The sequence below is a fragment of the Elgaria multicarinata genome, chromosome 22 (assembly GCF_023053635.1).
Source record: "Elgaria multicarinata webbii isolate HBS135686 ecotype San Diego chromosome 22, rElgMul1.1.pri, whole genome shotgun sequence".
Classification (NCBI taxonomy): domain Eukaryota; kingdom Metazoa; phylum Chordata; class Lepidosauria; order Squamata; family Anguidae; genus Elgaria; species Elgaria multicarinata.
Window position 1 is genome coordinate 1,656,222 of NC_086192.1, and position 27,424 is coordinate 1,683,645.

A 27,424-nucleotide genomic window follows, 5' to 3' on the forward strand; every position below is an offset into this window, starting at 1 on the left:
AATAATATTCACAAGTTTAAACATATGAATAGAAGAGAAATGTCTCAGGATGCCAAAACAAATATTTTATTTTTAAAAAGCCCAACGCGTTTCAGCTTATTTGTATTTTAAAGCCTTCTTCTGGGGGTTATAAAACTGTCTTAGAATAAATACTATAAGGACATTATAACACTCCAAACTGCCAGCTGTGTCACCAGTGACTTTTAGCAGGGGATCTTTAGTATAACAATTTCTGATGGAATAGATTTCACAAAATCCATACAACTTTAGTTGCATCTCACCTTAATTTTCTTAATTCTATTCCACCTTTCCTCCAAGCAGCTCAAAGTTGGCATACGATCCCTATTCTATCCACACAGCAACCTTGTGAGGTTGGTTAGGCTGAGAAATGATGACTCGCCCAAGATCATCCAATGAGCTTCATGGCTGGGCAAGGATTTGAACTCAGCACTCCCCAGCGTCGGTCCGACATTCTAACTCAGCCTTCTCCACCTGTTTTAGACTACACTTCCTGGCATTCCTGACTGTTGGCCATGGTGCCTGGGGGTGATGAAAGTTGAAGGCCGAGACATCTGGAGGGTGTCCACTACCCCACACTGTCTCTCGCACATCAGGTTTCTGTCCTCAAGGTGTGTTAGAAAATGCGTCGCCAACCCTGTTTTAAAATGACAGAAAACAGAACTCTGAGCATGTGCCATTTTGCACCTTCCGTTCACTAAACTCACAGCACCGTCAGGACTCACAGGAATAAAAGGGAGGCTGCTGGTGCTGCCCTCATCCCCGGGCGCTCTCTGGGTTGTCATTTGGGGCCCCTGGCCGGCCTCAGGGTCTCTGGACGTTGGCCCTAAATTCCAGCCCTCGCTGCCTCCCCCCCCCCCAAACCTCTTCAGAGCCCGGCCCCTTTCCGAATGTCAGCAAAAGCAACGCCTGGAACTGGGCCTGCTCTCTTCCATCCAAGGTTTAGAAAGGAGAGTCAAAGTCCAAGACGAACCACTCCTGGCAAATGTGAGAGTCCAAAGGGCGGATTCTGACTCCTTTCCCAACTCTGCTGCAGAGAAGCAGGATCAGCCATGGCGGGCAAAGAGAAAAGTGACCCCAGCCAGCTCTACGATGCCATCGTGGTGGGAGCTGGAATCCAGGGCTCCTTCGCCGCCTACCACCTGGCCAAGCGGCAGCGGAGGACACTTCTACTGGAGCAGGTGCCAGCGTCCACGTCTCCCTCCAAAGTGCAGCTCCCGCCCCAATGGAAGGGGGGGGGGATCCGTCCTGTTCTCTCCCCATTTCCCCTGAATGTTTCAGTTGGGGGAGGGGGGAGTTGCTCTAGATAGGGAGAATTGCTTTGCAAAGAGGAATGTCCCCGGAGTGGTTAGACAAGAACATGGCAGGATTAAGGCTTGGTGAGGATTTTGTTTCTATGCAGGTTTGATCAGAATGCAGAAGAACCTCAGAAGAGCCCTGATGCTGGATCCAAGCGAGGGTCCATCTAGTCCAGCGCTCTGTTCACACAGGGGCCCACCAGCCGTCAGCCACAAGCAGGACACGGTGCAGCAGCACCCTCCCACCCATGTTCCCCAGCAACTGGGGCACACAGGCTTTCTGCCTCTGATCCTGGAGGAAGCACATAGCCATCAGGGCTAGTAGCCATTGATGGCCTTCTCGTCCAGGAATTTATCCACCCACCCACCCCACCCTTTTAAAGACTTCCGAATTGGTGGCCGTCACTACATCTTGCGGAAGTGAATTCCACAGTTTATCTCTGTGCTGTGTGAAGAAGTCCTTTTTATCTTTCCTGAATCTCCCACTGTTCAGCTTGGGTTCTAGTATTATGAGCAAAGGGGGTGGGGGATTCTCCATCTCAATGGATTTGTCCATCTAGGGCTCTGAGTGCTTAAATGTCTGGCTTTGAATCCACGTGTATCCAACCCTGTTTCTTCTTCCTCTCCAGTTCCCTCTGCCCCACAGCCGAGGCAGTTCCCACGGCCACAGCCGCATCATCCGCAGCGCCTACCCACAGGACTATTACACGGCCATGGTGGCAGAGGCCTACCTTCTCTGGGCAGAGCTGGAGGCGGAGTCCGAAGCCAAACTCTACAGGTGAGCGATCTGGAGGACAGGCTTGGGAAACGCTCACTGAGCTGTGCCCCCTTCCTCAAAAATCACAGTAACACCCCCCCCCCCAAACACACAGGGTCCCTTCTGCTAATTTTCGATCCAAAATTCCTCCTCCTCCCCTCTCTCTCCACTTGCCTCTTCCCCCCACCCCAGCCCAGTCCATCCACGCACAATCACGCTCCAGCCCCGCAGCGAGGAGAGGCAGATTCTCCCAGTAATTTATGTGGCTCTATAAAGGAAGGGCCATTAAGGAAATGCGCATCTAAATGATTTTTCATCTCGCCAGGGTCAGACGTAATGGGGCCATCCATCTTATTAGCCCAGCCGCTACCGCGGCAACGCCGGCTCCATCCTTGGCAATCGTGGGCCGGAGGAATGGTGGAAAACGCCTCTTTCCAGGCCAGTCTTTGTCTGTCTCAGCCAGTGTTGTCTGCTCTGACTGGCAGCATCCTCCCTGCTAGTACCCGGTCCTTTCTTAAGCTGGGAATGCCCAGGGATCAAACCTGCAAAGTAGGGTTTGATCCATGAATAAAGCCTCAAAGGCCAAGAACCTCCCGTGTCTCTTGCGCACAACAACTCACGCTCTCTTTTGCAGGCCAACGCCGTTGCTGGTTCTGGCCCAGCAGGAGAACCCAGAGTTCCAAGACTTCTGGAAGTCCATGGAGCAGAACAGAGTCCCAAGAGAAGTCTTCACCCCTGAAGATTTGGGCCGACGATTTCCAGGGATCCGCCTGTGCGGCGGGGAGATGGCGGTGTCCGACTTGACCGCAGGGGTCTTGAATGCCGACAAGGCATTGAAAGCCGTCCAGGTAAGAAGGGCATAGACGGGCGGGGAGATGAGTTTGGCTCCTGACTCTCTTCCATCCCCCCCCCACCCCCGCTCATTTCTGTTTTCTGCTACTTCCCCCTCGGCCTCCTCTTTTGTTTTCCTCGCTGTCAAAACAGTGTTTGTAAGCTCCTGGGGGTCGACGCACCTGTCTGTTCTGCTTACGAAGGTAAAAGAAGGCGGGGAGGCCAACGTGCCGTGCCACCCTTGGCCTGGTTTCTAAGTGCAGCTCTGCAAGCACGCGGCCCAGACCTCTGGCGAGGGCGAGCGGGCTCTTTCCCCAGGTGACCCACGGGGTGGCGAGGGAGGGGGAGAGAAGGGGTGGCAGAAGAAGAGGGGGGAGAGAGAAGGGGGTGGCAGACAGACAGACAGAGCCAGAAAGCAAAAGGGTGGCAGAAAGACAGATACACACACAGAGAGAAGGGGGTGGCAGAAAGACAAACAGAGAGAGAGAGAGAGAGACATGGGAATGGCAGGAAAACAGAGGAAGGCAGGCTGGCTGGCTGGCTGGCCTTGTCCACGTTTGGCTCTGTTCCGACCTGCCCACCCCGGCCAGCATGAGGCCCCCAAAAGATTACTCCTGAGGGAATGCATCCCTTGCCAGGGTGGGGTGGCGAGATTTCCCCGCCTCTGCTGTAACGCTGCATATTCATGGGCACTGCAAAAACTCATACAACCAAACTAGCAGGAAGAAGAAAACAGACGCTGATCATCCAGCCCTCAAGTGAGGGGAGCGTTCATTTCTCTCCACCTGGGAGGAGCTCGTAGGACTGCGCCTCCCCTCACAACCTGGGGTGGGGGTCCTCAGAGCTGCTGATAATCTTTATATTCAGCCGAACTTTATTTTATAGGCTGCGTTTCCACCTGAAGGCCTCCAAAAGCCACTGACAGAATTTAAAAAACAAAAGTCAAAATGGGTCACATCCAAACACAGGAGTGAAACACCACAGATGTGGAGTGACATCAATCCAAAAGCGAACATCATTAAAGACCAATGGGGCTGGGGTGCCCTCCAGAGGTCTGGACTTCAATTCCCATCAGCCTCAGCTCACATGGCCAACAGCCAGAGATGCGGGTTGCAGGCCTAAAACAGCTGGATGGCCCCCAGTCTGGGAAGGGCGGCTGAGACAACCCTCCAGGGAAACAGCTGGAGTTGCACAGACTGTGGCCAAAACCCAACTCCTCACCGCTCGGAGACAGAGGCTGCCCTGACCCTCTTTCTCCCCACTCCCTGCCCTGCTAGGACCAATTCCAAAGCCGCGGAGGGACCATGCGTGATGGCGAGAAAGTCCTCCGCATCGTTCCCGGGGCTGTGGTCACGGTGACAACCAGCCAAGGGGAGTACCGGGCTCGACACCTAGTGGTCACAGCGGGAGCCTGGGCCAGCCGTCTCCTGGCCCCTCTGGGTCTGCCACTGCCTCTCCAGGTAAGCAGCGAGCCCTGCGGGGGTGAGCCAAGACCCCAACCCGGGGGCGCAGCAAGAGTTTGGAATCAGTTCAGCAGTGGAGTTGCGCAGCATTTGGTGAGGGAAGGAAGACAGAGCGGTGGACCACGTTGTCATTGGGATTCCAGCTCATTATGGAAAACGGGGTTAAAGTCCAGCCCCCCCTCAGCCCCCTCCATCGCAAATGACCATCTAGAGAGCATAGGTGCAGAAGCAAACTCCATTTCCACCCACCCCCGCTGCTGCTACGATTGAAGTGAGCTTAAAATGGAAAACTGCACATGCTCAGAGTTTGTTTTTAAACCGGGGAGAAATGGGTTTTCCCAACAAAAATATACTGTTCCCTGTTGCGATGCAAACTATCCGGGGTGGATGGGTGGGTGTGTCATGCTCTCAAATGGGCAGTTAAGGCCCATGGCCTCTCTGAAAGACCCTAAGAGCAGGGTGGGGATGAAATCTGCTAGAACTGCTTTGTTGGTAGAACATTTGGGTTTTCCTTGTGACTCCCTGACAGGTGGAAATGCACCTCCCCCCCCACCCCCCCACCTGAATTCTTGCTGTTTTCCTCTCTACCAGGAGCAGGGGCTTTCAGAAACCTATTAGGTCTTAACTGCTCGTGCAAGACCAGGAGACCCCCCAAAAGTATTTTGCATGACAACAGGGGCAGTTCTTCAACAACATATTGTTGCTCAACCACTCTGCATCCCCCAGCTACTGTGGGGAATGCAGCTAACCTCCGAGGAAACGGGGAAGTCTGAGGGGGGTGGCAGATGATGTCAGGGTCCCTGCTGATCAAAGAACCCTGGGACTTCAACCCTGCGAGCACTGTGCCCACCACACCACTGGGCCTCCTCCACTCAGCACAGCATAGATGCCTCCCCACACCTCCCTAAGGCCAGACCCATCGACGCAAGGTGAGCTTCTGTTTTTATTGGGGGGGGGTCTTCTTCCTTCCAGCCCCTGCGGATCAGTGTCTGCTACTGGAGGGCCAAAGACCCCGGCGACCATGGCCGGCTGGGCCAGCTCCCTCTGTTTCTTGGCATCAACCTCAATGGGGAGAAGCACCACGTTTACGGGTTTCCAGCCAGCGAATACCCTGGGCTGGTCAAGGTGAGAGCGGAGGGAAAGGCCAGGCCGGGCACGCAAGGGCCAGATGGCAATGGGATAACAGGGATGGAGGAAGCAAAACTTGCAATGAGACTCCACGCTGAATGTGCAGAAATGGGGTCTGGCACCAACACACCCACCCTTCGTAGGGGTTCCTCTGGACCACTGGGGGGGGGGGGAACTGGTAGCCCCCTGAGTTGGCTCAGCCTGCTATGCCAGAAGCTGCCTTACCCCAAATCCATCTAGGCCAATATTGTCAACACTGGTTGGCAGCAGCCATAGCTCTCCAAGGTTTCCAGCAGGATTCTTTTCCTGCTCGAGTCAAAGATGCTGCCGGGGAACGAACCGGAGAGCTTTTGCCTACAAATGTATGTATTTAGTGATATTTAAATTTGTAATTTTGCATTGCTGCTGTTTTTATCTGGTTGAGCTTTTATATTGTATTTTATATTATGGTTTTATACTGTTGTTTTATACTTTGAATGTTTTTAATTTTTGTGAATTGGGCGGTATAGAAATGTAATAAATAAATAAATAAATAAATATTTATAGACTACTAACTATAACAAAATCCCTGAGCAATTCACACGAAACAGGAGTTCTGCCATTGACTGGTGGCAAAGTAAAATTCTAGTCCTCATGGTATAAGTCATTTATTTAAATGGTAGTTTAGGAAACTGCTTTCTCTGGAGCCACCTAGCTCATGATCCTCTACACTTGGAGTGCCACACCCATCATCCCCGATCAGCATAGCCAATGGCGAGGAATGCCGGGACTTGCAGTACAACAACGCCAGTTTTCCTGCCCCTGGGCTACGTTGACCGGAAGCTGCTCTCCAGGGCTTCAGAGGAAGATTTCCCCAGGCTTAATGAGAGGCACTGGGGAACTTCTGCCTGCAAAGTGTGGGCTCTATCACTGAGCTACGGCCTGACTCTCTATTCCCTCCTCAGATCTGCTATCACTACGGCTCTCCAGTGGATCCCGACAAGCCTGACCAGATGGACAGGGCCTCTCCCCAGGTCCCCGACATACAGATCTTGCGGGATTTTGTAAGCCAGTACCTGCCTGGGCTGCATCCTGAGCCGGCCTTGCAGGAACGCTGCTTATACACGGTAAGAAGGGGGTAGAATGTGATTCGGTGGGGTGGCAAAATCCCACGGCAGCTTTCCCCGACACGGCACCCTCCAAATGGGTTGGACTGCAACTCCCAGCATCCCCCAGGGGAATGCTGCATTATGACAGGGGTTTTGAAGGCCCTGAAATTTCAAGGCTCCTATCCAAGGGCATTTAACTCTGCCGGCTTAGAAATGCCAGTTTTTTGTTACACAGGAACCATTCAAATCCAGCTCAGCACTCAGGGGTGGGTGGGTCACGAATACCAGTGGTAGGAGGAGCCGAGGGGGAAAGGGGCATGGCCAAAATGTCCAAAAATGCCAGCATGGTTTAGCTTGGCGCTCTTTCTGCCAGTAATGAAGATAGAGGAGAAGCAATTCAAGTGTTTGGAACAGGAGAAAAACTGCACCAAAGTCAGGGAACCACCTGAAAATGGGTGCTGGGGGGGAGGGGAGGGAGGGACGTGGCTTTCTCTGAATGCTGGACCAGGATCCCAGAATGCTGGACCGGAGGTTGTGCATCCCTGGTACAAGAGCCGCACATTTAGAGCAAACAAGTTAACAACGGAGACGCCGTAACGGAAGATGGCTCCACCGGCTGGATTTCTGCCCGCTACGCCACTGTTCAAAGCAACCTCGAGATGAAAATCGCTAGCCTTCCAGCTTACTCAAACTCGGAGCGCCCTGTGAAAACAGATTGACGGGAGGCTCTGCCTGGACTGATGAAAAAAGCACTCCTTCAAACGCCGGGTAATTAACTCCCGGGCCTCGTTTCCACAGGATGGAGTGATTGCCGTCAGCTCAGAGAGCTTTTGAAAACGGGGAACAGACAAAAAAGCAGGAGGAGGAGGAGGAGGAGGAGGAGGAGGAGAGGGCTCTTAGCCATGCTAGCTAAGTGGAGCCGCCATATTCAAGAAGCCGTCTACCTTGGAGAAGACAGGGCCTCCAGACAAGAGTAGCCAGCCCGAAACAAAAGGAAGCCCTCTCTTACCTGGAAGGAGCCAGATGGAAGATGCAAAGAGAAATGGGGGGGTCTTTGAGCCCCCCAAACAGTTTGGGAAGGGAGCTCTACAGAGAAGACAGGCGGGGAGGGACTGGGAGAGGAGCCTTGGGCCACCAGAATGCTGGATGGAAACATCAGGCTTGGGTGGAATTGGCTCTGCTCTGGAGCCTGTAGCTCAGGGCAATGGGACCTCACGCCTGCTTGGAGGATAAATCCAGATCTCCAAGGGGCTCCAGATAGCCCCTCCTCATACTGGCCCAGGTGCCTCTGCTCAAATCCCTCCTTCTACTGAGCTGTATACTGGCATTAGCCAGCCCTGCTGTATGCAAATCCAATAAACCAATGAATACAACTAGCCCTGATGGTTGTGTGCTATCTCCAGTATCCTGGGCTGTAAGCCTATGTGCACCAGTTGCTGGGGAACATGGGTGGGAGGGTGCTGTTGCACCGTGTCCTGCTTGTTCATCCCTGACCAATGGCTGCTGTGGCCACTGTGTGAACAGAGTGCTGGACCAGATGGACCCTTGGTCTGATCCAGCATCAGGGCCCTTCTTAAGAAATAAATACATTGTCTGACGCCTGCTGCAAAATCTAAAAATAAATGCCAGAACACAACTCTTGTTTTCTTCTCTTTCCCCTCCGCCTCTTGCCTTATCATCATTGCAGAACACCCCAGACGAGGACTTTGTGTTAGACCGGCACCCGCGTTTTAGTAATGTCATAATTGGAGCCGGGTTTTCGGGTAAGTGCGTTTGGCGGGGGGGGGGGGGGGAGGAACCTCTGTTCAATCTCTATTTGCTTAAAACTAAGGGGGCATCGCAAAACAGAAGAGGGAAAAGGAGGAAACCCAAACGAATCCACAATAGGTCAAACAAACAATATCCATCACTTAGATAGAGAATTAAACATAATTCTGCCCAATTTTAAAAGCAGCCATTGCAAATAACGAAACCTGGTACGCAGCATATTTGTTCCATTCAGCTAGAAGCAGACAAGATTTCCCAAAACCTGACAGGACAAGAGAAGGAAGCAGGGAAGGAGAAAATCATTGGGTTCGCATTCGAGGACCGATTTAGCTAATTTCAAACTTTCCAACCAAGGCACGAAGCGCACAGGAAAATGCATACAAAAAAAAATATTTATTTTTTTGCATCCTATTAGGGAAGTTGCTTGCCAAAAATGTGTTCATTAGGCCAAATTGTATGTTGTCATTGCACACAAATATGTATCAGGTTTCATGCAACTTCCCCCCCCACCCACACACACAAAGTTCAGGGCAAACCAAATTTAGGATTGGAAAAATGAGAAACCAAGAGAAACCAAAATGGAGAAATTTGCCTGTTTATGTGTGGAAACTCCAGTTTTGGAGGAAGTCCAGCCCTGAGCACTAGTTTGCTGAGGGAAAGGAATGGGAGGGGGTGTGGACTTCCACGCGAGCATCTCATGGGCTGCTTTGGGAGGCAAGATAGAGGGCTGGGTGGATTTGGGAGCTGTTCCAGAAGAGCTCATCCCTACAGGTTCTTGCTAATACTTAAGAACATAGAATCATAGAATAGCAGAGTTGGAAGGGGCCTACAAGGCCATCGAGTCCAACCCCCTGCTCAAGGCAGGAATCCACCCTAAAGCATCCCTGACAGATGGTTGTCCAGCTGCCTCTTGAAGGCCTCTAGTGTGGGAGAGCCCACAACCTCCCTAGGTAACTGATTCCACCGTCGCACTGCTCTAACAGTCAGGAAGTTTTTCCTGATGTCCAGACGGAATCTGGCTTCCTTTAACTTGAGCCCGTTATTCCGTGTCCTGCACTCTGGGAGGATCGAGAAGAGATCCTGGCCCTCCTCTGTGTGACCACCTTTTAAGTATTTGAAGAGTGCTATCATGTCTCCCCTCAATCTTCTCTTCTCCAGGCTAAACATGCCCAGTTCTTTCAGTCTCTCTTCATAGGGCTTTGTTTCCAGACCTCTGATCATCCTGGTTGCACAATACTCTAGATGAGGCCTAACCAGGGCCGAATAGAGAGGAACCAGTACCTCACGTGATTTGGAAGCTATACTTCTATTAATGCAGCCCAAAATAGCATTGGCCTTTCTTGCAGCCATATTGCACTGTTGGCTCATATTCAGCTTGCGATCTACAACAATTCCAAGATCCTTCTCGTTTGTAGTATTGCTGAGCCAAGTGTCCCCCATCTTGTAACTGTGCATTTGGTTTCTATTCCCTAAATGTAGAACTTGGCATTTATCCCCCTTAAATTTCATTCTGTTGTTTTCAGCCCAGCACTCCAGCCTATCAAGATCACTTTGAAGTTTGTTTCTGTCTTCCAGGGTATTAGCTATCCCACCCAATTTTGTGTCATCTGCAAATTTGATCAGCGTTCCCTGCACCTCTTCATCCAAATCATTAACAAAAATGTTGAAGAGCACTGGGCCCAGGACTGAGCCCTGCGGCACCCCACTCGTTGCCTCACCCCAGTTTGAGAAGGTTCCATTGATAAGTACTCTTTGTGTCCGATTCTGTAGCCAACTGTGAATCCACCTAATAGTTGTTCCATCTAGCCCACTTTTAGCTAGTTTGTTAATCAGAATGTCATGTGGTACTTTGTCAAAAGCTTTGCTGAAGTCAAGATATATGACGTCCACAGCATTCCCACAGTCAAGGGAGGTTATCCTATCAAAAAATGAGATCAAATTAGTCTGACAGGATTTGTTCCTGACAAATCCATGTTGGCTTCTAGTAATCACTGCATTGATTTCAAGGTGTTTACAGATTGACTTCTTTATAATCTGCTCCAGAATTTTCCCAGGGATGGATGTCAGACTGACTGGTGTGTAGTTCCCAGGTTCCTCCTTTTTGCCCTTTTTGAAGATAGGGACAACGTTAGCCCTCCTCCAGTCGTCCGGCACCTCACCTGTCTTCCATGATTTTGCAAAGATAATAGACAAAGGTTCTGAGAGTTCTTCTAGCTCCTTCATTACTCTAGGATGCAGTTCATCGGGCCCTGGAGATTTAAACTCATTCAAGGAAATTAGGTGTTCTTTGACCATTTGTTTATCAATCTCAAACTGCAATCCTGCCCCCTCAACTTCTGCTTCACTTTTTCCAGGGGGGTCATAGACCTGCTTTTGGGAGAAGACCGAGGCAAAGTAGGAATTGAGCACTTCAGCCTTTTCTTTGTCGTCTGTTATCAATTTGCCATCCTCATTAAGCAGTTGAACCACCTTTTCTTTCCTCTGTCTTTTACTACTCACGTATCTGAAGAAAGCCTTTTTATTGCTTTTAGCATCCCTCGCTAATCTCAGCTCATTCTGAGCTTTAGCCTTCCTGACGCCATTTTCGGCACTTCTGCGCCACCTGTCTGTACTCTTCTTTTGTAGCCTGGCCTTCCTTCCACTTCCTATATGTATCCCTTTTTGTTTTCAGGTCATCTCTAAGCTTTTTGTGGAGCCACATTGGTTTCCTCTGTTGTCTTCTATCTTTTCTCCTTGTTGGAATTGTTTGTAACTGTGCCGTTAAAATTTCCTTTTTTAAATACTCCCACCCATCCTGCACTCCTTTTCTCATTAGGCTCCCTTGCCACGGGACCTTACTTATCATAGTTCTGAGTTTATTAAAATCAGCTTTCCTAAAATCCAGAGTACATAAGAAGATGAGGTTGGAGGAGGGACCAACACTGGGTTTTCTTTCTGTCTCTTCCGCAGGACACGGGTTCAAATTTGCGCCCGTCATTGGCAAGATCCTTTGCGAGCTGAGCCTGGGCGAAGAGCCTGCTTACAACCTGTCACCGTTTCAGATCAGCCGCTTCCCGGCTGTGCCGAAAGCACCCTTGTAAACGTAGGGTGACCCTATGGAAAGGAGGACAGGGCTCCTGTATCTTTAAGAGTTGCATTGAAAAGGGCATTTCAGCAGGTGTCCTTTGTATATATGGGGAACCTGGTGAAATTCCCTCTTCATCACAGCAGTTAAAGCTGCAGGAGCTATACTAGAGTGACCAGATACAAAAGAGGGCAGGGCACCTACAGCTTTAACTGGTGTGACGAAGAGAGAATTTCACCAAGTTCTCCCTATATACAAAGGACACCTGCTGAAATTCCCTTTTCAATGCAACTCTTAAAGATACAGGAGCCCTGTCCTCCTTTCCGTTCCTATAAAATGACCAATGGCCGTGGGATGGGACTAGGACCATGAACGAGGCAAACATCCTTCCATGCTCTCTCTCTCTGAACTGGCTCTACGGCTTCAGCCACCTACGACCTGCTCTTCACTCCGGCCGACTACCTTCTTTAGGGACTGAATGGACCCCATGGGGCTGATGATTGAGAGAAGAGGGTCACAAACTCAGAGAGGGAACCCAGGGGTCATCTAGCCCAACCTAGTATCAGACAACAAGTCCCATCACCCTTCCTGAAACTCTGGAGGGCTTCCAGATTTAGTTTTGAAGCACAACAGCCTTAAAGCCATTCACAAAATGTTATGGGGTGGGGCATCTTCCCTGCAACCTCAACGTCTCCGTCCCGTTACTGCTGCTCGAAGTAACACAATAAACTCTCTCAAAGCCGTTTAACTTTGAATTCATTTAAAAATAAATAAATGGAAAGGACGAGGCGAAGCATCCTCAGCCCCCCTTCTACTTCCAACCCTCACTGCACACTTCACAGCGTCGAGCAAAATGTTTTAAAGTTAAATGTGCCATTTTATTATCATTAGATAGCTTAGCTTAATAGAGGCGCATTACTGCCACGCCGGCTTCATGGCTCCGGGCCGGGGAGTGGGGGAGGTGCCCACTTCTGAGCGCTGTGCCAAAGAAATTCGGGTCGGGTGGAGGAATCTCACAACCGCCAAGAGACAGTGGTGCCCGTTGGTGGATGGCTGGACGGCTTCCCGTTCCCTCGAACGTCATAAACCTTTCCCGAGAATCATCCTTCCCCAGCCTGATGCTATCCGGATGTGCTGGACTACAACTCCCATCAACCCCACTACTTCCCTGTCTGAGCTAAGAGATAAGCAGCCTCAAGGAGATAAAAGGGGCCACCCCTTTGAAGCCTCCACCTTCAGTTAACACTGAATTTGATCTCAATCCAAATTCAGTGTGAAATTTGGAGATTTCTGGGGGCAGGTGAGATTGAGCAATTCTGTTGGAAGTCCAAAGCATTAAGTGCCGTTTCTTTGTGGGGATGTTTGTATATCCCTTATTTAAAGCGAATCCAGAGATCCTTGCACAGGTCCATAGAAATTGGGGTGGGGAGAAATCCCAAAAGCCATTAGAGAAAACTAGCATGATTGTTTGGGAGTGGGAGGAGGGCGAGATTTCACACACTCTTCATTTGCCACCTAAAGCCAAATTACAGGGAAATTCGGAGAGGCATCTGACCGGTCAAGGAAATTGCCTGGGTAGTAGACGAAAGTAGAAGTGGGGAGGCACATTTCTCATTGCCGCAAGGACTTGCTTGCATCTGCCTTCTCTTTTGCTTTAAGCAAAATTAATAGGTCATCAGGAAATCACCAGGAGGTGGTTCTTTGGGGAGGGACTGTGTGTGAAGGAGGCTGACGTGTCCGAGGCAGTTTCGGGGAGAGGGGTGGGCTTGAATCATTTATAGGCCTTAATAAATATGCAGATGAAGAGGAAAGAATTGGAGCCCTGGAGCTGTTCTCATTAATTATTGAAAGTTATGGTAATGGCAAAGATCCCGTTTATTTGCATAAATCTGTGTCCTGCATCTCAGCAGCCCTGCATGAGAAGGGGCAACCCACCCACCCAAAATAATAATAATAATAATAATAATAATAATAATAATAATAATAATAATCCGTGCCTGTTTCTGAGACAAGCGGAGAGCCCGACCGACCGAAGCACAGTGGTGAGGGGCGAAGCATCCGACCCTTCCCAAACCCACCTTCCGTCATTTGGGGGGTGGGTAGGGTCAGCTCAAGCGATTTGGGCACCAGAGGCAAGGGATCCAAAGTCCCCCCAACCCCCTTCACCCACACGGAAAAATGCAGAATGATGGATTACATGACAAACACATTTTACCAACCTATTTACACCCCAGATCTGCTGCCTGTGGCAGCTGGCTTCCTTGACTCCAACGTAGGGCCGGCCCCATTGTGAGATGGTTCGGGGGTTTGCTTGATCTTAAACCTCTCCCACCTTTTCTTGGGGGGGGGGGGGGAGAGAAGTCAACAGTGCTTGTGGGCTAATTTACCGGGTAGAAAGGGTTTTTATAAAATAATAAAAAATCCTGGTCTCAAAGTATTGCATTTTTCAATTAGCAAATACCTATGCAAAGGTCTTGCCCATCACTGAAGGAAGAAATTGCTTAATTTGGGGAGATGCTATAAAGGGAGAATAGCGTTTCATGTTAACAGTTTTCTCTAGGCCTCTTCACACATTATGGATTTTTGAAAAAGGTGTAAATGCCCTAGCATGGCTCTGTGTGTGTGTTTTAAAAAGGGCACACTATGCTAACAATGTAAAATGTGAATGCCCCATCCCAGTGTTGAAAAGAAACATTTCCTCCTGATACAATCCAACCAGAACTGAGGTTGGTTGTTGGTTGTAGACACCATGGCAAACCCAGGTTTAGTTGCATCATGTGTGAAATGACTCTGCTTAATATTCTACAGAGAGATGACAGCCTTTGGCCAGCTTCACTTTGCTGAAATCTAGGAATAAAAGCAGTTGCTTTGGGGCCAAAAGGACTCATAAAATGATAGAATAGTAGAGTGGGAAGGGGGCCATGAGGCCATAGAGTCCAACCCATTGCTCAATATAGGAATCCAACTTAAAGCATCCCTGACAGACAGCTGTCCACCTGCCTCTTGAAGGCCTCTCGAGAGCCCACCACCTCCCTAGGTCATGAGTGCCACTGTCATACCGCTCTAACAGTCAGGAAGTTTTTCCTGATGTCCAGCTGGAATCTGGCTTCCTTTAACTTGAGCCCGTTACTGTGTCCTGCACTCTGGGAGGATCGAGAAGAGATCCTGGCCCTCCTCTGTGTGACAACCTTTCAAGTATTTGAAGAGTGCTATCAGATCTCCCCTCGGCCTTCTCTTCTCCAGGCTAAACAGGCCCAGTTCTTTCCGTCTCTCCTCACAGGGCTTTGTTTCCAGACTCCACTTGCATATCCAACCTTTTTTGGCTCGAAAGGACACACACACCGCAAAGCAAACTGGCCGCCTTGGAGCAACAATCGAGTCCAGGGATGTCGAAACCCTTTCAGCCCGTGGGCCGAATTCAAGTTCGGCGCTCTTGGGGACTTAACCGGAAGGCACTCTGCACGTGTTCAGAGACAGCATGCAGCCGCAGCTCTGTATGCTCCTCCCCAAAGGCCCGTCCTTTCGAAACGCTCCCTCTGGCCGCCCCCTTGGACCTCTCTTCCCGGACGGCCCTTTGAGAGGCATCTCCGTCACGACCCGTGTTTGTTTACGCCTCCTCGTCGCTCTTCAGAGGATGACGCTGCGTTGCAAAGCAGGTGGGGGAAGCCCCCGGCGCCAGCACACTCCAGCCTGCGCCATCTGCTCCAAACGAGCCAAGATTTGTGGCCTAGATGAGCTGCTGCTGCTGCCGCCGCCTCCCCTCCTCCTCCCCGTCTCCAAAGCCGCCCTTTCCACCTCCCCTGCCCGAAGGCGCACGGGAACCCGTCGAGGTCAGGCGAAGCACAGCCTGCGGCCGGGGGCCCTTGTGCGAAAGACGCTCCAGGCAGCTGGTTGCAGATCAGCCAGAAGAGGGAGCGAAAATCCAGCCGGGGAGGAATTGCCCCTCGTCCGGGTGACCAAGCCCTTAAGCACCCCTAAATCGAGGGGCGGAGGGCGCCCAACCACGCCCACAAGCAGCAGCCTTCTGCGCCGCCGCAACTCTCCTCCGGCTCCCTAAGGGTTGGCGAGAGCCACTCTCCCCATTTGCGTCATTTACTCACTTAAAATGATTTTTAGGGTGCTTTTAAGGGTAGAACCTGAGCCTTAATAGGTGACACAAGTCAGCTGGGGTTATAGAAAGAAAAAAAGGGGGGAAGGGCCCATGCTTGCAGATGTTTTGAGATCCAGTTGCAAAAGAAAACCCCAAATTACTCGCAAGACTGTTGAAATTACGATCGTTGTGGTGGGACATTAAGAAGCAATGTTACCACCACAGCTCAATCGTACTTTAATGGAATTTTTAAAGCAAAGAGGTTTGTGCTTTTGGCCCTGGCGATTGCTCAGACCATCACCGTGTGCACAGCTGGTGAGCTGACCAGCGATGAAGCTGAGAGGGAGAGGAATCAGAGAACCATAGAATGGTAGAGTTGGGAGGGGCCTCTGAGGCCATCGAGTCCAACCCCCTGCCCAATGCAGGAATCCACCTCAAAGCATTCCTGACAGACGGCCGTCGGCCGTCCAGCTGCCTCTCGGAGGCCTCTAGTGTGGGAGAGCCCACCACCTCCCCAGGCAACTGGTTCCATTGTCGTACTGCTCTAACAGTCAGGAAGTTTTTCCTGACGTCCAGCCGGAATCCGGCTTCCTGTCTCTTGAGCCCGTTATTCCGTGTCCTGCACTCTGGGAGGATCGAGAAGAGATCCTGGCCCTCCTCTGAGTGACACGCTTTCAAGTTGTCACACAGAAGAAGAGGTTGTGAGAAGAGGCTGTGTTGCCTGCCACGATCCTGCTTTCTAAAAGATACCCTCCGAAGCAGCCTCCCCCGGGCCCTGTGTCCTCTGTATATGTGGGACTGCAACTCCCATCATCCCCTTCCAGCATGACCATGTGGGCTGGGGAATGATGGGAGTTGGAATCCCATCACACCTGGAGGGTTCCAGGTTTGTGCAAGATTGCCTTACCGGCTCAGAGGCACTATGTCTCCTGGTGCTGGAAACAGGTGCACGAAGCTCAAGGTGAGCGTATTCTGGCTTCTGCTAACAGCTCTTTTATCTTTCTGCTCCTCTGAACACAAAAAAATTGCTTCCCCCCCCCCTTTAGCTTGGCAAGGGTGCACTTGAGAAAAAGAAAAAACGCCAGCAGAAAACAGCTGCGGCCCCAACACGAAGCACGGCCCTGGGTCTGAATGCGACAGCTCCAGCTCCCGCCCTGCAACACGCTTGCCCGTGTCTCATGGGCGCTTCTGGTGGATCATGCCGGAGGTTGGCGGGGGGGGGGGGGGGTGTCTCTAGAGGCCACAGTCCTGAAGGGCAGCAGCTGGCATTAACAGCGTCCAAGGCCCAGCCAAACAGAAAAAAACCAGGTCGCTCGAGTCAAAACTGCCTGAAAGGGAGGCATCCCCTGCCAGGCGGGGGAGGCCCAATCGCTCGCCCTGTCGAGGCGGTGACTTTAAGCCACAGGGCCCAACGCTGCACTTCCCTCAGCAAACCCATCCCTGAGCCCAACACCAAGAGGCGGGTTGTGCTCTTCCGGCCTCCCCAACGCAACCTCTGGCCCAGAGGAGCAGGCGTCCGTCAGAGAAGTCGGCTTGGTTGGTGACCCCCAAACCAGGAGGTGGCTTCCCCTGCCCCCAGAGGTGAAGGCGGCACGACAGAGACCCCATTGCCGGGGAGTATGGGTTTGTGAACGGACTCCTCTTGTGACTGCCGGAGCCTTGTGTGTTGCTTCACAGCTTTCCTCTGCCTTCACCTTGCGTGACCCAAGACTCAGCTGCATACCTGAGGTCTTGCACCGGCCTTCCACACGTTGGTACCCACCAGATGGGCAACCGCTTGCAGAAGGCGAGGGAAGGGACCCCACCCCACCTCCCAAAAATCATTTAGGCGTCCCAGAGTTCTCTAAATCCGTGCACTTCCCCCCTCTGGAAAGAAGCACAAGGGAAGCGCGCTCCTCATTATAGTTTGGCAGGGAAGCAGGGCCCCTGCGGACGGAAACGAGGGCCCTTCCCTCGGCCGAGAAACCCACCAAAGCTCCTTTCCGAGAGGCAGCGGCAGCAACCGGGAGGCGTTCACCAGCTGCAAAGGACATTTATTTTCTTGTTTAAAGTCGACAAGACAGGGCAGGGCCAAAATTAAAACTCAAACGCACAACAGAAGTAGTGCAAAAATAAAATAAAATTATAAACCAAACCCAGGCCAAAGGGGAGCGAGGCAGTGCAGGACGCCCCTTTCGGCCTCCTTCCCCCCAAACCTTGTTGAGTTCAGTCTTGTATAACTTACAGATGCAAGTGTTTGGGGAGGGGGAGAAAGTGAGCTCCTGGCCAGAGAAGTGAGGTGGGCTGTGTGTTTTTGGAAGACAGACACAGACACAGCAGGGATGGGGGGGGGGGGCAGAAGAGACTTCTTTGGAAGCCTTGCCAGACAAAACAAGCAGCCGCAGGTAAACATTCGTGCAAAAAAAGTCAAGGGAACTGGGTGCGAAGGGTCCGGGCCATTTTTCGGTGGCTGGAGCTCCTGCGAGTGAAAGGAAGAGGCTTGGTCCAACTTTGGACCCCGTGCGCAAGGCCAGAGAGCGTGGGGCAGGGTGTGCGTGGTTATGGCAGAAGGCCGGGAGAATCAACTTTTGCTCCCAGGACCCTTTAAATCATGGGGATTGTCAGGAACAACCAGGCGGCACCTCCCGGAAAGGAAGTGCAAGAAAACGCGGGAAGAGAAGCGGTGTGGCATGGCGCGGTGCGGAAGCGTGGCCTCCCCCAGTCTGACGACGTGGCAGGACCACGTGTCCAAGGGCTTTGTGGGGCACGCTTCAGTTTCCACTTCTTTTTGCACTGGGGAAAGCAAGGGGGAACAGGAGGCATGGGAGGTGTGTGTGTGCTCTTTTTGGCTTAACGTATTTTAAAGTAAAATGTTTTGAACAAAGAGTATGAGGGACCAGTCTCCTTGGACGCCACACGAGGGTCGGAAGGGATTGAACTGATAATGATGCAAGATGTGCAGACACTGAGAAGAGAAAAGTCCCCAGATCCCCTCCGCCCCATCTCCCTGAAACGCACGCACTCTCTCTCTCTCTCTCTCTCTCTCTCTCTCACACACACACACACACCCCAAAGAGGAGGGCGGCTCCCCCCTCCCCGCCCCACTATCAGTGGAAGAGTCCTGCAGCTGCAAACAGGGGCCGTGGGAGGTTGAGCTGAGCAGGAGCGCGAAATCCATCCGGCACACACAGGTCCGCCCGGCTGCAGAGCACAGCAGCTGCGCTGGGGTCAGGGCCTTGCGGATCCGTCCTCTTCCTCCACTGCACGAAAGGACGGCGGTCCCACCCAGCCGGAGGCAGAGAGCGCTTCCCCAGCTGCGCGCCGGCCGAGGACCGAACCCCAGGTGGGGGGGGCAGGGGCACGCCCAGGGCTCGGCGCTGGGAAATGGCGCGCCACTGGCCAGCCTGCTCCTGCCTGGGGCTACGCCGTGGTTTCCGCCGGCTTGCTCTCCGAGTCACTGTCACTCAGGTAGCTCCGGGAGGAGCACTTCGGCCTGTGGGCGCCGTCAAAGATGTCTCGCTCCTCGTCAGATCTGTCATAGGTATATGATTTCCGGTAGCCGGTGGGGCTGCAGAGGGAAACGAGAGCAGTTAGGGAGGCGGCTGTTTCCGCTGCACTTTCGGAGGCAGGCAGCCACACCCCGAATGACCCTGGCCAGCACATGAACAGAAGTCGCTTTTCTTCCGCTTTTGGGTGGGTGTTTTTTTTTTTAAAAAAAAACCAACAACACCTATCTTCACGACATCCACACACGTGCCACAGCAAACAGCACATGAGGGTGGCTGGGAAGTCCTGTTAGTGTTACCGGTGGAAAAACCCCTTCTCTCCCCTGAAGCCCCCGATTCAAAACCCAGCCTGGATGGGGCTGCCTCCCCCCCCCCCCCCGCAGCCCCTGGGAAACCAAGGCTGGAGCGACTCAATACGCCCCAGGCCGTGGCTGCTTGGGAGGCTGGCCCTGAGATGCGCTCTGTTTGAATCAGGGCAGCGAACACAGGCTCCCCTTTGGTGATGGCTCCTGGAGTCTGTTCTCGTGTCCCTGTCGGCCTCCGCAAATGTGAGGAACGAGGAGCTGAGAAAACGAACCTCCACAGCACTGGGAAGGCTGGATGCCGCTGACCGCCCACCTGCTCCGGATCTTGGTGCCCCAACGGCTCGGCCGGCTGGGGATGGTGAGCTTTGTAGTACTAAGTAAACCTGCTAAATTGCATCACTCCCTAGCGATTTTCCAATGAAAACCAAAAATGTTCTGATGCAAGAGACACTATGGAAAATAAGTGTAATTTTCCAGGAAATTTTCCAATTCAAAATCTTCCCAAAAATTCATACCACTGCCTACTACACTTAAAAAGAAAAAGATAGTTCGATGTTTCTGTGCCAAAGTAACCTACATTCTGTGGCTAATAATAATAATAACAATAACAATAACAACAATAATAATATGGCTTTTGGCAATTTCCATAAATAATGCACGCAGCACCTGGACATCCGCTTATTTTGGCTAATGCCTTCTTCTCTGACAAGTTATGGGAAGGGGGTGCCCAGAGCTGTGGAGGCCCATCTCCTCACCGAGGGTGGTCCTGTGCAGCCTCACCCCTCCAGCTTGAAAATTCATTAGGAATCTCGCACATGTGTGCATGTCTATCTTAGGGACTAGGCGCTTGCTTAAAAAGAAAGGGAAAAAAGATGCAGGGATTCTCAGTTTGCCCTTTCCCAATTTCTGGGCTCAGATGGTGTGATAATGAGAATACTCGTGGTCCTATGAGTTGAACCAACGGGCCTCACGGGGATGAAAGGTACCAAAGAGTAGGTTTGTTTTCAACATTGCTTTTTCAAGGAGGCGGCTGCCAGGGTTACCTGCCCAGCTCTCAGATGGGGCCCCGCGCCTCTCCTCTGGGCCCTCCCCTGGGCCCTGGCCCGCCTCAGCAAATGGTTAAGTCAGGCCCTTGCTTTCCCGAGATCTCAGCGTTCATTTTCATCCTGTTTTTCCCCCCACAGAACTTGCTGGGGCGTTCAGCGGTGATTTACTCTCCCCCATAGTTAGCAGAGCTAAGCAAATAATCTGTAGCAAATCAGGCATTTGTTGGAAATTTCACCCCTATCTGTTGCAAGCCACGCTCAGGGAAAAAGCGACGAGAAGAAGAAATAACCTCGCAAGCTTGCTCATTACGAGGAGCTGTTTGCAAATTCCCTCCCGGCATGAAGAATTTGCTGGAGGGAGGATTCGCTACTGGAACCTTGCAATTGAGCTCCCCCCACCCTCCCCTCCAAATACACACACACACACACACACACACACACACACACAGGCAAATTAGTTAAGTTGTGTTCCTAACAGCACTTCTGGTGTTTGTTAAGAGGGCTCTGTTGCACACACACCATGCAAATTCCTCATCAGCCCAAACGCACCGCTAGGAATCCGACTCTTGGATCCTGCCACGATTGGTCGGGCAAAGCCCAAGCTGAGCAGCGGAATCATTTCAGGATCCAAATGGATCTAGCCAATTCCTCTTATGCTCTTGGAATCTGGTACAGATCTCTGGATCCTTGTTAGATTTAGGGCTTCTTTCTCCAGATGAGGAGAGGGAAGGGGGACTCCTTCTCTGCCTGTCTTGGGATGGAGGAGCAGTCCAACCAGATGTTATGCAGGTTGGAGATGGGTGAACCCCCAAGATGAAGATGAGGCAGGAGAGACATTGTTGTCCATAGTGTACATATTCATAGTATACATACTCATAGTAAACATGAGTGTATGTACTCATAGCATGTATGTACATGCTCTCATCCTGAAAGTCTCCCCTACCCCAAGAAGTGACAGGAGGGACATTGTTGTCCATAGTGTATATACGCATAGTGTACATGAGTATGTACTCAGAGTGTGTATGTACTCCTAGTACGCACTCATAGTGAACATACTCATCCTGAAAGTCTCCCCCTACCCCCGAGGTGAAGATGGGACAGGAGAGACTTCTGAGCCAAGTTCCACGTAAGCCATTAAACGAGTAACTCAATATAGTAACATTCAACAAAACCAACACAGAACCTTGAAAACAGCCGTGTCCCCGTTCAACAGGCCAGGTCTACAAATCGAATCCATTCAATCCGGTCGCTCCACAATGCCCGGGGCAAATGAGCGAGAAGCCCCACCAAAGAGGCATTCAGGGAGGCGTTTCTCTGGAGGAGACGTTCCCAACGCAAGCTGCCAAGGATGGAGAAGGCCTTTCTTTTGGGGAATGCTTTGAGAAGAGAGAGCCACAAGACCAAGAGCTGAAGAGCACAGAATGCCTTGCATATACAGAAGGTCACAGGCTCAGCCTCCGGCCTCGCCCGTTAAAAAAAGATCGAGCGGGGTGGGTGGGGGAATCTCTTCTCTGCCTAAGATCCCTCACAGAGAAGCTGCCAAGGCTGAACTAGGCGGGCAAAGGAAGAGGCTGAGCTGGTAAGGATCAACTGCCGATGTTCGTGACCAGTCCCTTGTCCCGACACATGCCGCCTTCTTCCTCCGGCAAGCCAACGGAAACGCACCCCCCACCTCTGCCTGCTGCATTCAAGGCCTCCACACAACGCACGTCGTTTCTGCTGTATTTATAGCGCCTCTCTCGTGCGCGCACACAGGACAAAACGGCGTGTGATGTGCAGAAGTGACCACAGAAGAGGGGGGGGCGTGCGCATGGGGAGGACGAGGTGCGGAGACGCGAGAGCTTGCGCACAGAGAGACCCTCGGTGTCCTCTCCAGCGGCTCCGTGCAGCCCTCCGATTCTACACCCCCAATGTGCACGGGGGGGGGGGGGCTGGGAGGGAGAAAACACGCCCGCTGCTCTACCCTCCTCCGTCCCCACCTCCTGCCGCCTTCCAATCCCACCCCTCCCAGATCCATTTCTGTTATGTCAGCTGGAGCGTTAAGTGCATTAAGAAGTCTAAAGCACAACATTCCCCCAGCTGTAGGAGGCTGCTAGAGCAATTGTACATTTTAAAAAGAAATTGCTCTAAAGGGGGGCGGGGAGCAGCAACAGCGGCAGAAGTGGGAGGGGGGACTGCGCTCCTTTCCAGATAATTCTCCCATTCAAAGCTGTCGGAAACAATTTAATACACAAATAATTTGGAGGGGGGGGAGAAAGAGACACACAGACACACGCAGCCCCTCTTGCCTCTGCCGCAGTAGATTCTGCTCTTCCATCCCTTGCTGCAGAGGCAACTCTCTGCCTGCCTGCCTCCCCCCCGCCCCGACATCACCCCCGCGCGCCTGTCACACGCCTCCTCCCTTGTCACAGCCTCGACGTGGGCAAACAAAGGCTCCCAAGCGCGCGCGGGAACAGCTGCCAAACACGGTGCCACCTCACGGGGGGGGGGGGGGAGGGCTCGGATCCAGCATGCGGTGTTGGGTGAGGCGGGTTTTTCCAGCTTTGGTTCTCTCCGGATCTCTGTCCCCAGACCGGTGGACACCCACCGACGTGGTTCGTGCAAAGAAACAAAAAACGGCAGCGGACGGATGAAGGAGAGAAGGTGGACGAATGTCGGGATGTCGAAGGCCAGCATCTCTCCTTCCCAGTCCAGGCCTGCAAGGGCCGTGGCTCTCCGTAGCTGAACACAAAACAGCAACAGCCGTGGTCAGTGGGCCCAGCAGGGGCTAGGCGAGCACGGTGCCTTTTGCTCCTTGCCTGAGACAAGGACAAGGTGGGTGGGCACAATCCGTGGCTGCGGGGCTGCCTTTGGGGAGACACGCTCCCACTTATCCACCTGCCCTAGAATGCTCCATTCAGACGAGATTGTACACACGTGCACGCACACAGGCAGCCCCCAAAATGCTCAGGTAGGATCTCAACTCAGATGTGATTCTGCTCAAGTAGTTTCTGCACCTATGGAATGGAATCTGCTCTGTTTTAGCACCCACCCGTCAAAACTCTTTGGCTTCTGAAACGGCCAGGTGCAGCCAACGCACTGCGAAGGGCTCTCTTTCCAACTTACAAGGGCAAGAAATTGACTTTATGGAAAGGAAAAGGAAGAAAACTGAGGTTCTCACTGAAGTTTCATAATTCGGTAGCCGGTCCCTGATTCTGCAGTTGTCCTGCGTTCTTGCCGAATTGCAGAAGACGCACACACACACACACAGCCCTGGTTGCTTGCTTAACAGCGTCAGAACAGCGTCAGGCATCCAAGAAGGATGAGAGTGAACAAGCTGAGATTAAATCCAGATGAGACGGAGTTGCTGCTGGCTCAGGAACTGGGATTCACCTTGTTTGGGAAGGGTCTGTGTTCCCCCCTGAAATGCAGAGTTCCTCCACCATCCCTGCATGCGTTGACACAACAAGGTTACGTTACATCAGCTTCCTGATTTGGCATCAGTTCTCCATGCCTTTGCTACGTCAAGGCTAGACTACTGCAACATGCTCTACGTGGGGCTGCCTCTGAAGAGCATCCGGAAGCTTCCGCTGCAGCTGCGGGTCGTTTCGCCTCCATATCCAAAGATCTGCGCTGATTGCCAGCTGTTTCCCAGGCTCAATTCAAGATGTCTGTCTCGGACTTTACAACTTTAAACAGCTTAGGTCTTGACTATCCAAGGGGCCGCCGGTCTCATGATGAACTTGCTTGGTTATTGCAACCTGCAGGCCAGGCCTCCAAATTCTGGAATGCCCTCCCTTTGGAATTACGACCGGTCCCTGCTCTCTTGGCTTTTTAGAAGGGAATTAAGATGCACACACCTGTCTTTAATTTGGCTTCTTAATCTGTGAGAAGTGGATTTAATATCGCTTTAATGGCACATGTGGCTTTGTTGCTTTGACGTTTTACTGTGTTCATTTTAATTGTGGCTTTCTCTAAATTGCCCGTGACATGTATGGAAAGCCAGTCCATAAATATTACAGGTGCACGTTAATGGATAAGGAACCAAGGCAAAGAAGGTGGTTGCTTCATTACAACGTCCTCCCCTTTGATAGGGCAAAAAAGAAGGCCAGATAGGGTAAAAGCGGACTACTCACTGGAACGTCTTATAAAGACCATGTAACACCGGTCTGAAAGGCATCGCACGGGCTGCCAATACGTTTAAAGCCCTAAATGGCTTGGGGCCTCGGTACTTGAGGGAGCGCCTCTCCCAATATCTGCCTGCCCGAGCGACTCTTACCAACGCAAGACATACGCTATGGTGGGACGTGGGGGAGGACTTCCTCTGCTGTGGCACCCCGGCTGTGGAATGCCCTCCCCTTGGAGGCCCAACCGGCACTGGTTTCATTTCAGCGCCAAGTTAAGGCATGGCTTTTTAACAAAGCCTTTGAGGGCTAAATCCACCCAGCCTGCACACAGTTTTAATTGTTTTAATTGGTTTTACGGTTTTCAAATTCTATACTGGTTAATGGTTTGATTTGTTTTTAGCTGTGTATATTTATTGTTTTACATTGTTTGTATGATTTTAGCGGTACGCTACCCAGGGATCCTCGTGATATAGGACAGGATACAAATGTTTTAATAAATAAAAGAAAATAAAACTTGAAAAGCTCAGAAGCACAGGAAGTTGTCCATCTGGCCCAGTGTTGTCGGCACTGGCCGGCCGCCCGCCGCCGCCGCCATGGCTCCCCCGGGGTTTCAGGCAGGAGTTCTTCCATCCCTACCTGGATACGTTGGGGGTCGAACCTGGGGCCTTTGCATGCAAAGCCAGTCCTCCAACACTGAACCAGGGTCCTTCCCTCTCAGAGCAACCAAAAAGGCTGCAACCTTTAGAGCTTCTTCCGAAGGAGACAGGAGGGAGGGACGCACGTGGAAGGAAGGGCGCTCTTTCCAAGGCTGGCCTGTGGCCCCCCGGTTTTTAGAACCAACACAGGAGCGCAAACAGCCTCGCGGGTTTGTCTGCCTCACAGGCACTAATCTCCCGGTCAGGGCGGTGCTGGAGACGCAGAGAGGCGCACGGAGGCCCATTGACTGTGCGAGAAGCAAATACAGGCAATTCTCGAAAGGCTGTGGAAGAGGATTAAGGCTTCTCCGTGTCCCGTTCCCTTCCATGGCTAATCCTTGCGGGAACGAGGGAACGTAACGCTGGAGGAGATAGGCCGTTGGTCTGATCCAGCAGGGCTCTTCTTAGGGAGACGCCGGCGGCGGAGAAAGGAAGCGGGACAAGGCCCATGCGCCACGGCCCCTCCGATTCCCATCAGCTTGCATCCCCTTGCCTTGGAGGAAGCCGCAAGCTAGGCACGGTGCAAACGGCAGAGTCGCCGTTACACGTGCGGGCAGCTCAGCTCAGCTCCCACCACAAAGAGAGAAGCCTGGGTTCAAAACCTGCCCCCTTCGCCACACAGGTTCCATGCAGTTACCCCCAGGCTTCGGAAGCCCTGCCAGCGAGACGGAATGGTCTCCGCCTGCCAACAACGACGCGCCCAGGAGGACGGGATTAGTGATTGTACGACACACGAGTCATGCTTCCGGGCGACTCGAGTCATCCTTCTGTCGCCACCATGCAGGAAAGTGCCGTCCATCCCGGGTAAGCACCATTCCAGTCACGAGCCCCCTGCCTGCCCGCCCCCCTCCTCAGCCCTGGTTAGAGGTTAGTCGGGCACACGGTGCTCACTCCATGCCACCTGCCTTAGTCGCTCTCCGGCCGGTACAGGTACTTCATCATCAGGCTGTCCACCTGCTTCTTGCGCTGCTTCTCGGCTTTCTTCGACTGCTTCCCCGACTTCCCGGCCTCCGCCCCCTCCTTGGGGGTGCCGGCACCCTCTTCTTCTGAGAGCGGGCCCCCCCGCTTGGGGCCCTTCTTGACGCTGGAGTTGCTGCGGTAGGAGACGGTGGAGCCCGACGACGTGTCAGAAGAGGACTCCGAGGAGCCGGAGCGTGACCGCTGCTGCTTCTTCTTTTTGGACTTCTTCTTGGACTTCTTGGCATGCTTCCGGGAGCTCTTCCTCGACCGCTCCGGAGAAGAGGAGGAGGAGGAGGAGGAGGAAGAGTCGCTGGAGGAGCTGCGGCTCCTCCGCCGGCTCTTGCCCTTCGCGCTCTGGGGCCTGGAGAAATCCAAGGCGGACGCCGACCTGCGCAGGCCGCTGGCCGGGCGCTCGGATGTCTCCATCAGGGCGGCGCTCTTGGAGCTCCGGATGCTCTTCCGGTCGTCGTCGTCCGAGTCGGGATCCAGGCTGGAGCGCTTGAACTTCACCGGCTTGTAGCTCAGCACCTCATTGATGGCCGCCTCCAGGGCCGGGTCGAGGTAGCTGCGGTGGCCGACGGGCCGGATGTCGGGGTCGTCCAGCTGCAGCTCGTCGGAGGCGGAGGTCCGAGGCCGAGGGGGCACCGAGAGGCTGCGGGACAGCGCGTGCTGGCTGTAGAGGGAGCGGGAGTCGCTCAAGGCCACGCTGGCGGCATCGTCCGGCGGAGAGCGGCCCAAGGAGACGTGGGAGCCCGGGCGGCCGTAGGACGGGCTCAAGTCGTCCAGGCGGGAGGTGCTCCGGCGCAAGCTGCCCGGGCTGGAGAGCGCGAAGCTGAGGTTCGACCTGGCGTCCTCTTCCCGGCCGCACCAGGAGGCTCCTCCGAGACTAACGGGGGCAGAAAGGACCGAGGACTTATCGAACTCGGCTGCGGAGATGGACCAGCGTTTCTCCAGCCCCTTCAGCAGGCGGCTGCCAGTCTCGGAGAAGGGCTGAGAGAGGACCGAGCCCCTCTCGTCGGGGTCATCCAACCCTCCTGCAGGCTTCTTCCACGAGGCCACGGAGCTGCTGCTGTCGTCCAAACCGCCAGCGACCGAGTCGCGCTTGGCCTTGCGGAAGGAGCGGTCGGGGGAGGCCGGGCGCTCGCTCAGAGTGGAGAAGAGGGTCTCCTCGTCCCCTTTGCCCCCTATGGAATCCTTGAGGTTGGCCCGCTTCCTGTAGCTCAGGGAGCTCATGACCGACGCGGGCCTCTCGTCCGCCTCCTTGGCCCCCGCGTTCAGGCTGGGCCTGATGGAGGCAGGAGAGAGACAGCAAGGCGACCACCG

The 27,424-nt window shown here is 52.9% G+C and overlaps 2 protein-coding genes across 8 annotated transcripts in view; one reads left to right on the plus strand and one right to left on the minus strand.

Annotated features, from left to right (window-relative positions):
- Positions 1 to 961: 961 nt before the first annotated feature.
- Positions 962 to 12,174, plus strand: PIPOX (pipecolic acid and sarcosine oxidase). 2 transcript variants are annotated; one of them, XM_063146577.1, is made up of 8 exons: positions 962 to 1,199; positions 1,946 to 2,094; positions 2,708 to 2,921; positions 4,182 to 4,364; positions 5,340 to 5,492; positions 6,440 to 6,601; positions 8,271 to 8,346; positions 11,300 to 12,174. In XM_063146577.1, exons 1-8 carry the CDS (start codon positions 1,071 to 1,073, stop codon positions 11,428 to 11,430), a joined length of 1,197 nt encoding a protein of 398 aa, XP_063002647.1. In that variant the 5' UTR covers positions 962 to 1,070; the 3' UTR covers positions 11,431 to 12,174. The 2 variants fall into 2 exon arrangements, with proteins under 2 accessions (XP_063002647.1, XP_063002648.1); XM_063146578.1 differs by lacking the exons at positions 8,271 to 8,346; positions 11,300 to 12,174 and adding an exon at positions 7,382 to 7,949.
- A 5,346-nt stretch (positions 12,175 to 17,520) lies between these two features.
- Positions 17,521 to 27,424, minus strand: part of MYO18A (myosin XVIIIA) — a 124,872-nt gene continuing 114,968 nt past the window's right edge. For 4 of the 6 annotated variants that reach the window (XM_063146398.1, XM_063146397.1, XM_063146399.1 and 1 more), the window contains one exon: positions 24,917 to 27,386. In XM_063146398.1, coding sequence (XP_063002468.1) covers positions 26,048 to 27,386 — 1,339 coding nt within the window. In that variant the 3' untranslated portion in view covers positions 24,917 to 26,047. Of the gene's footprint in view, positions 19,052 to 24,916; positions 27,387 to 27,424 lie in introns of those variants that run through there. The other 2 variants (XM_063146401.1, XM_063146400.1) reach the window with 1 other exon arrangement.

Coding starts and splice junctions, on each gene's coding strand:
- PIPOX (XM_063146577.1), top strand. CDS start 1,071: ATGGCGGGCAAAGAGAAAAGTGACCCCAGCCAGCTCTACGATGCCATC. Junction 2,922..4,181: donor AGGCATTGAAAGCCGTCCAG/GTAAGAAGGGCA, acceptor CTGCCCTGCTAG/GACCAATTCCAAAGCCGCGG. Junction 8,347..11,299: donor AATTGGAGCCGGGTTTTCGG/GTAAGTGCGTTT, acceptor TCTCTTCCGCAG/GACACGGGTTCAAATTTGCG.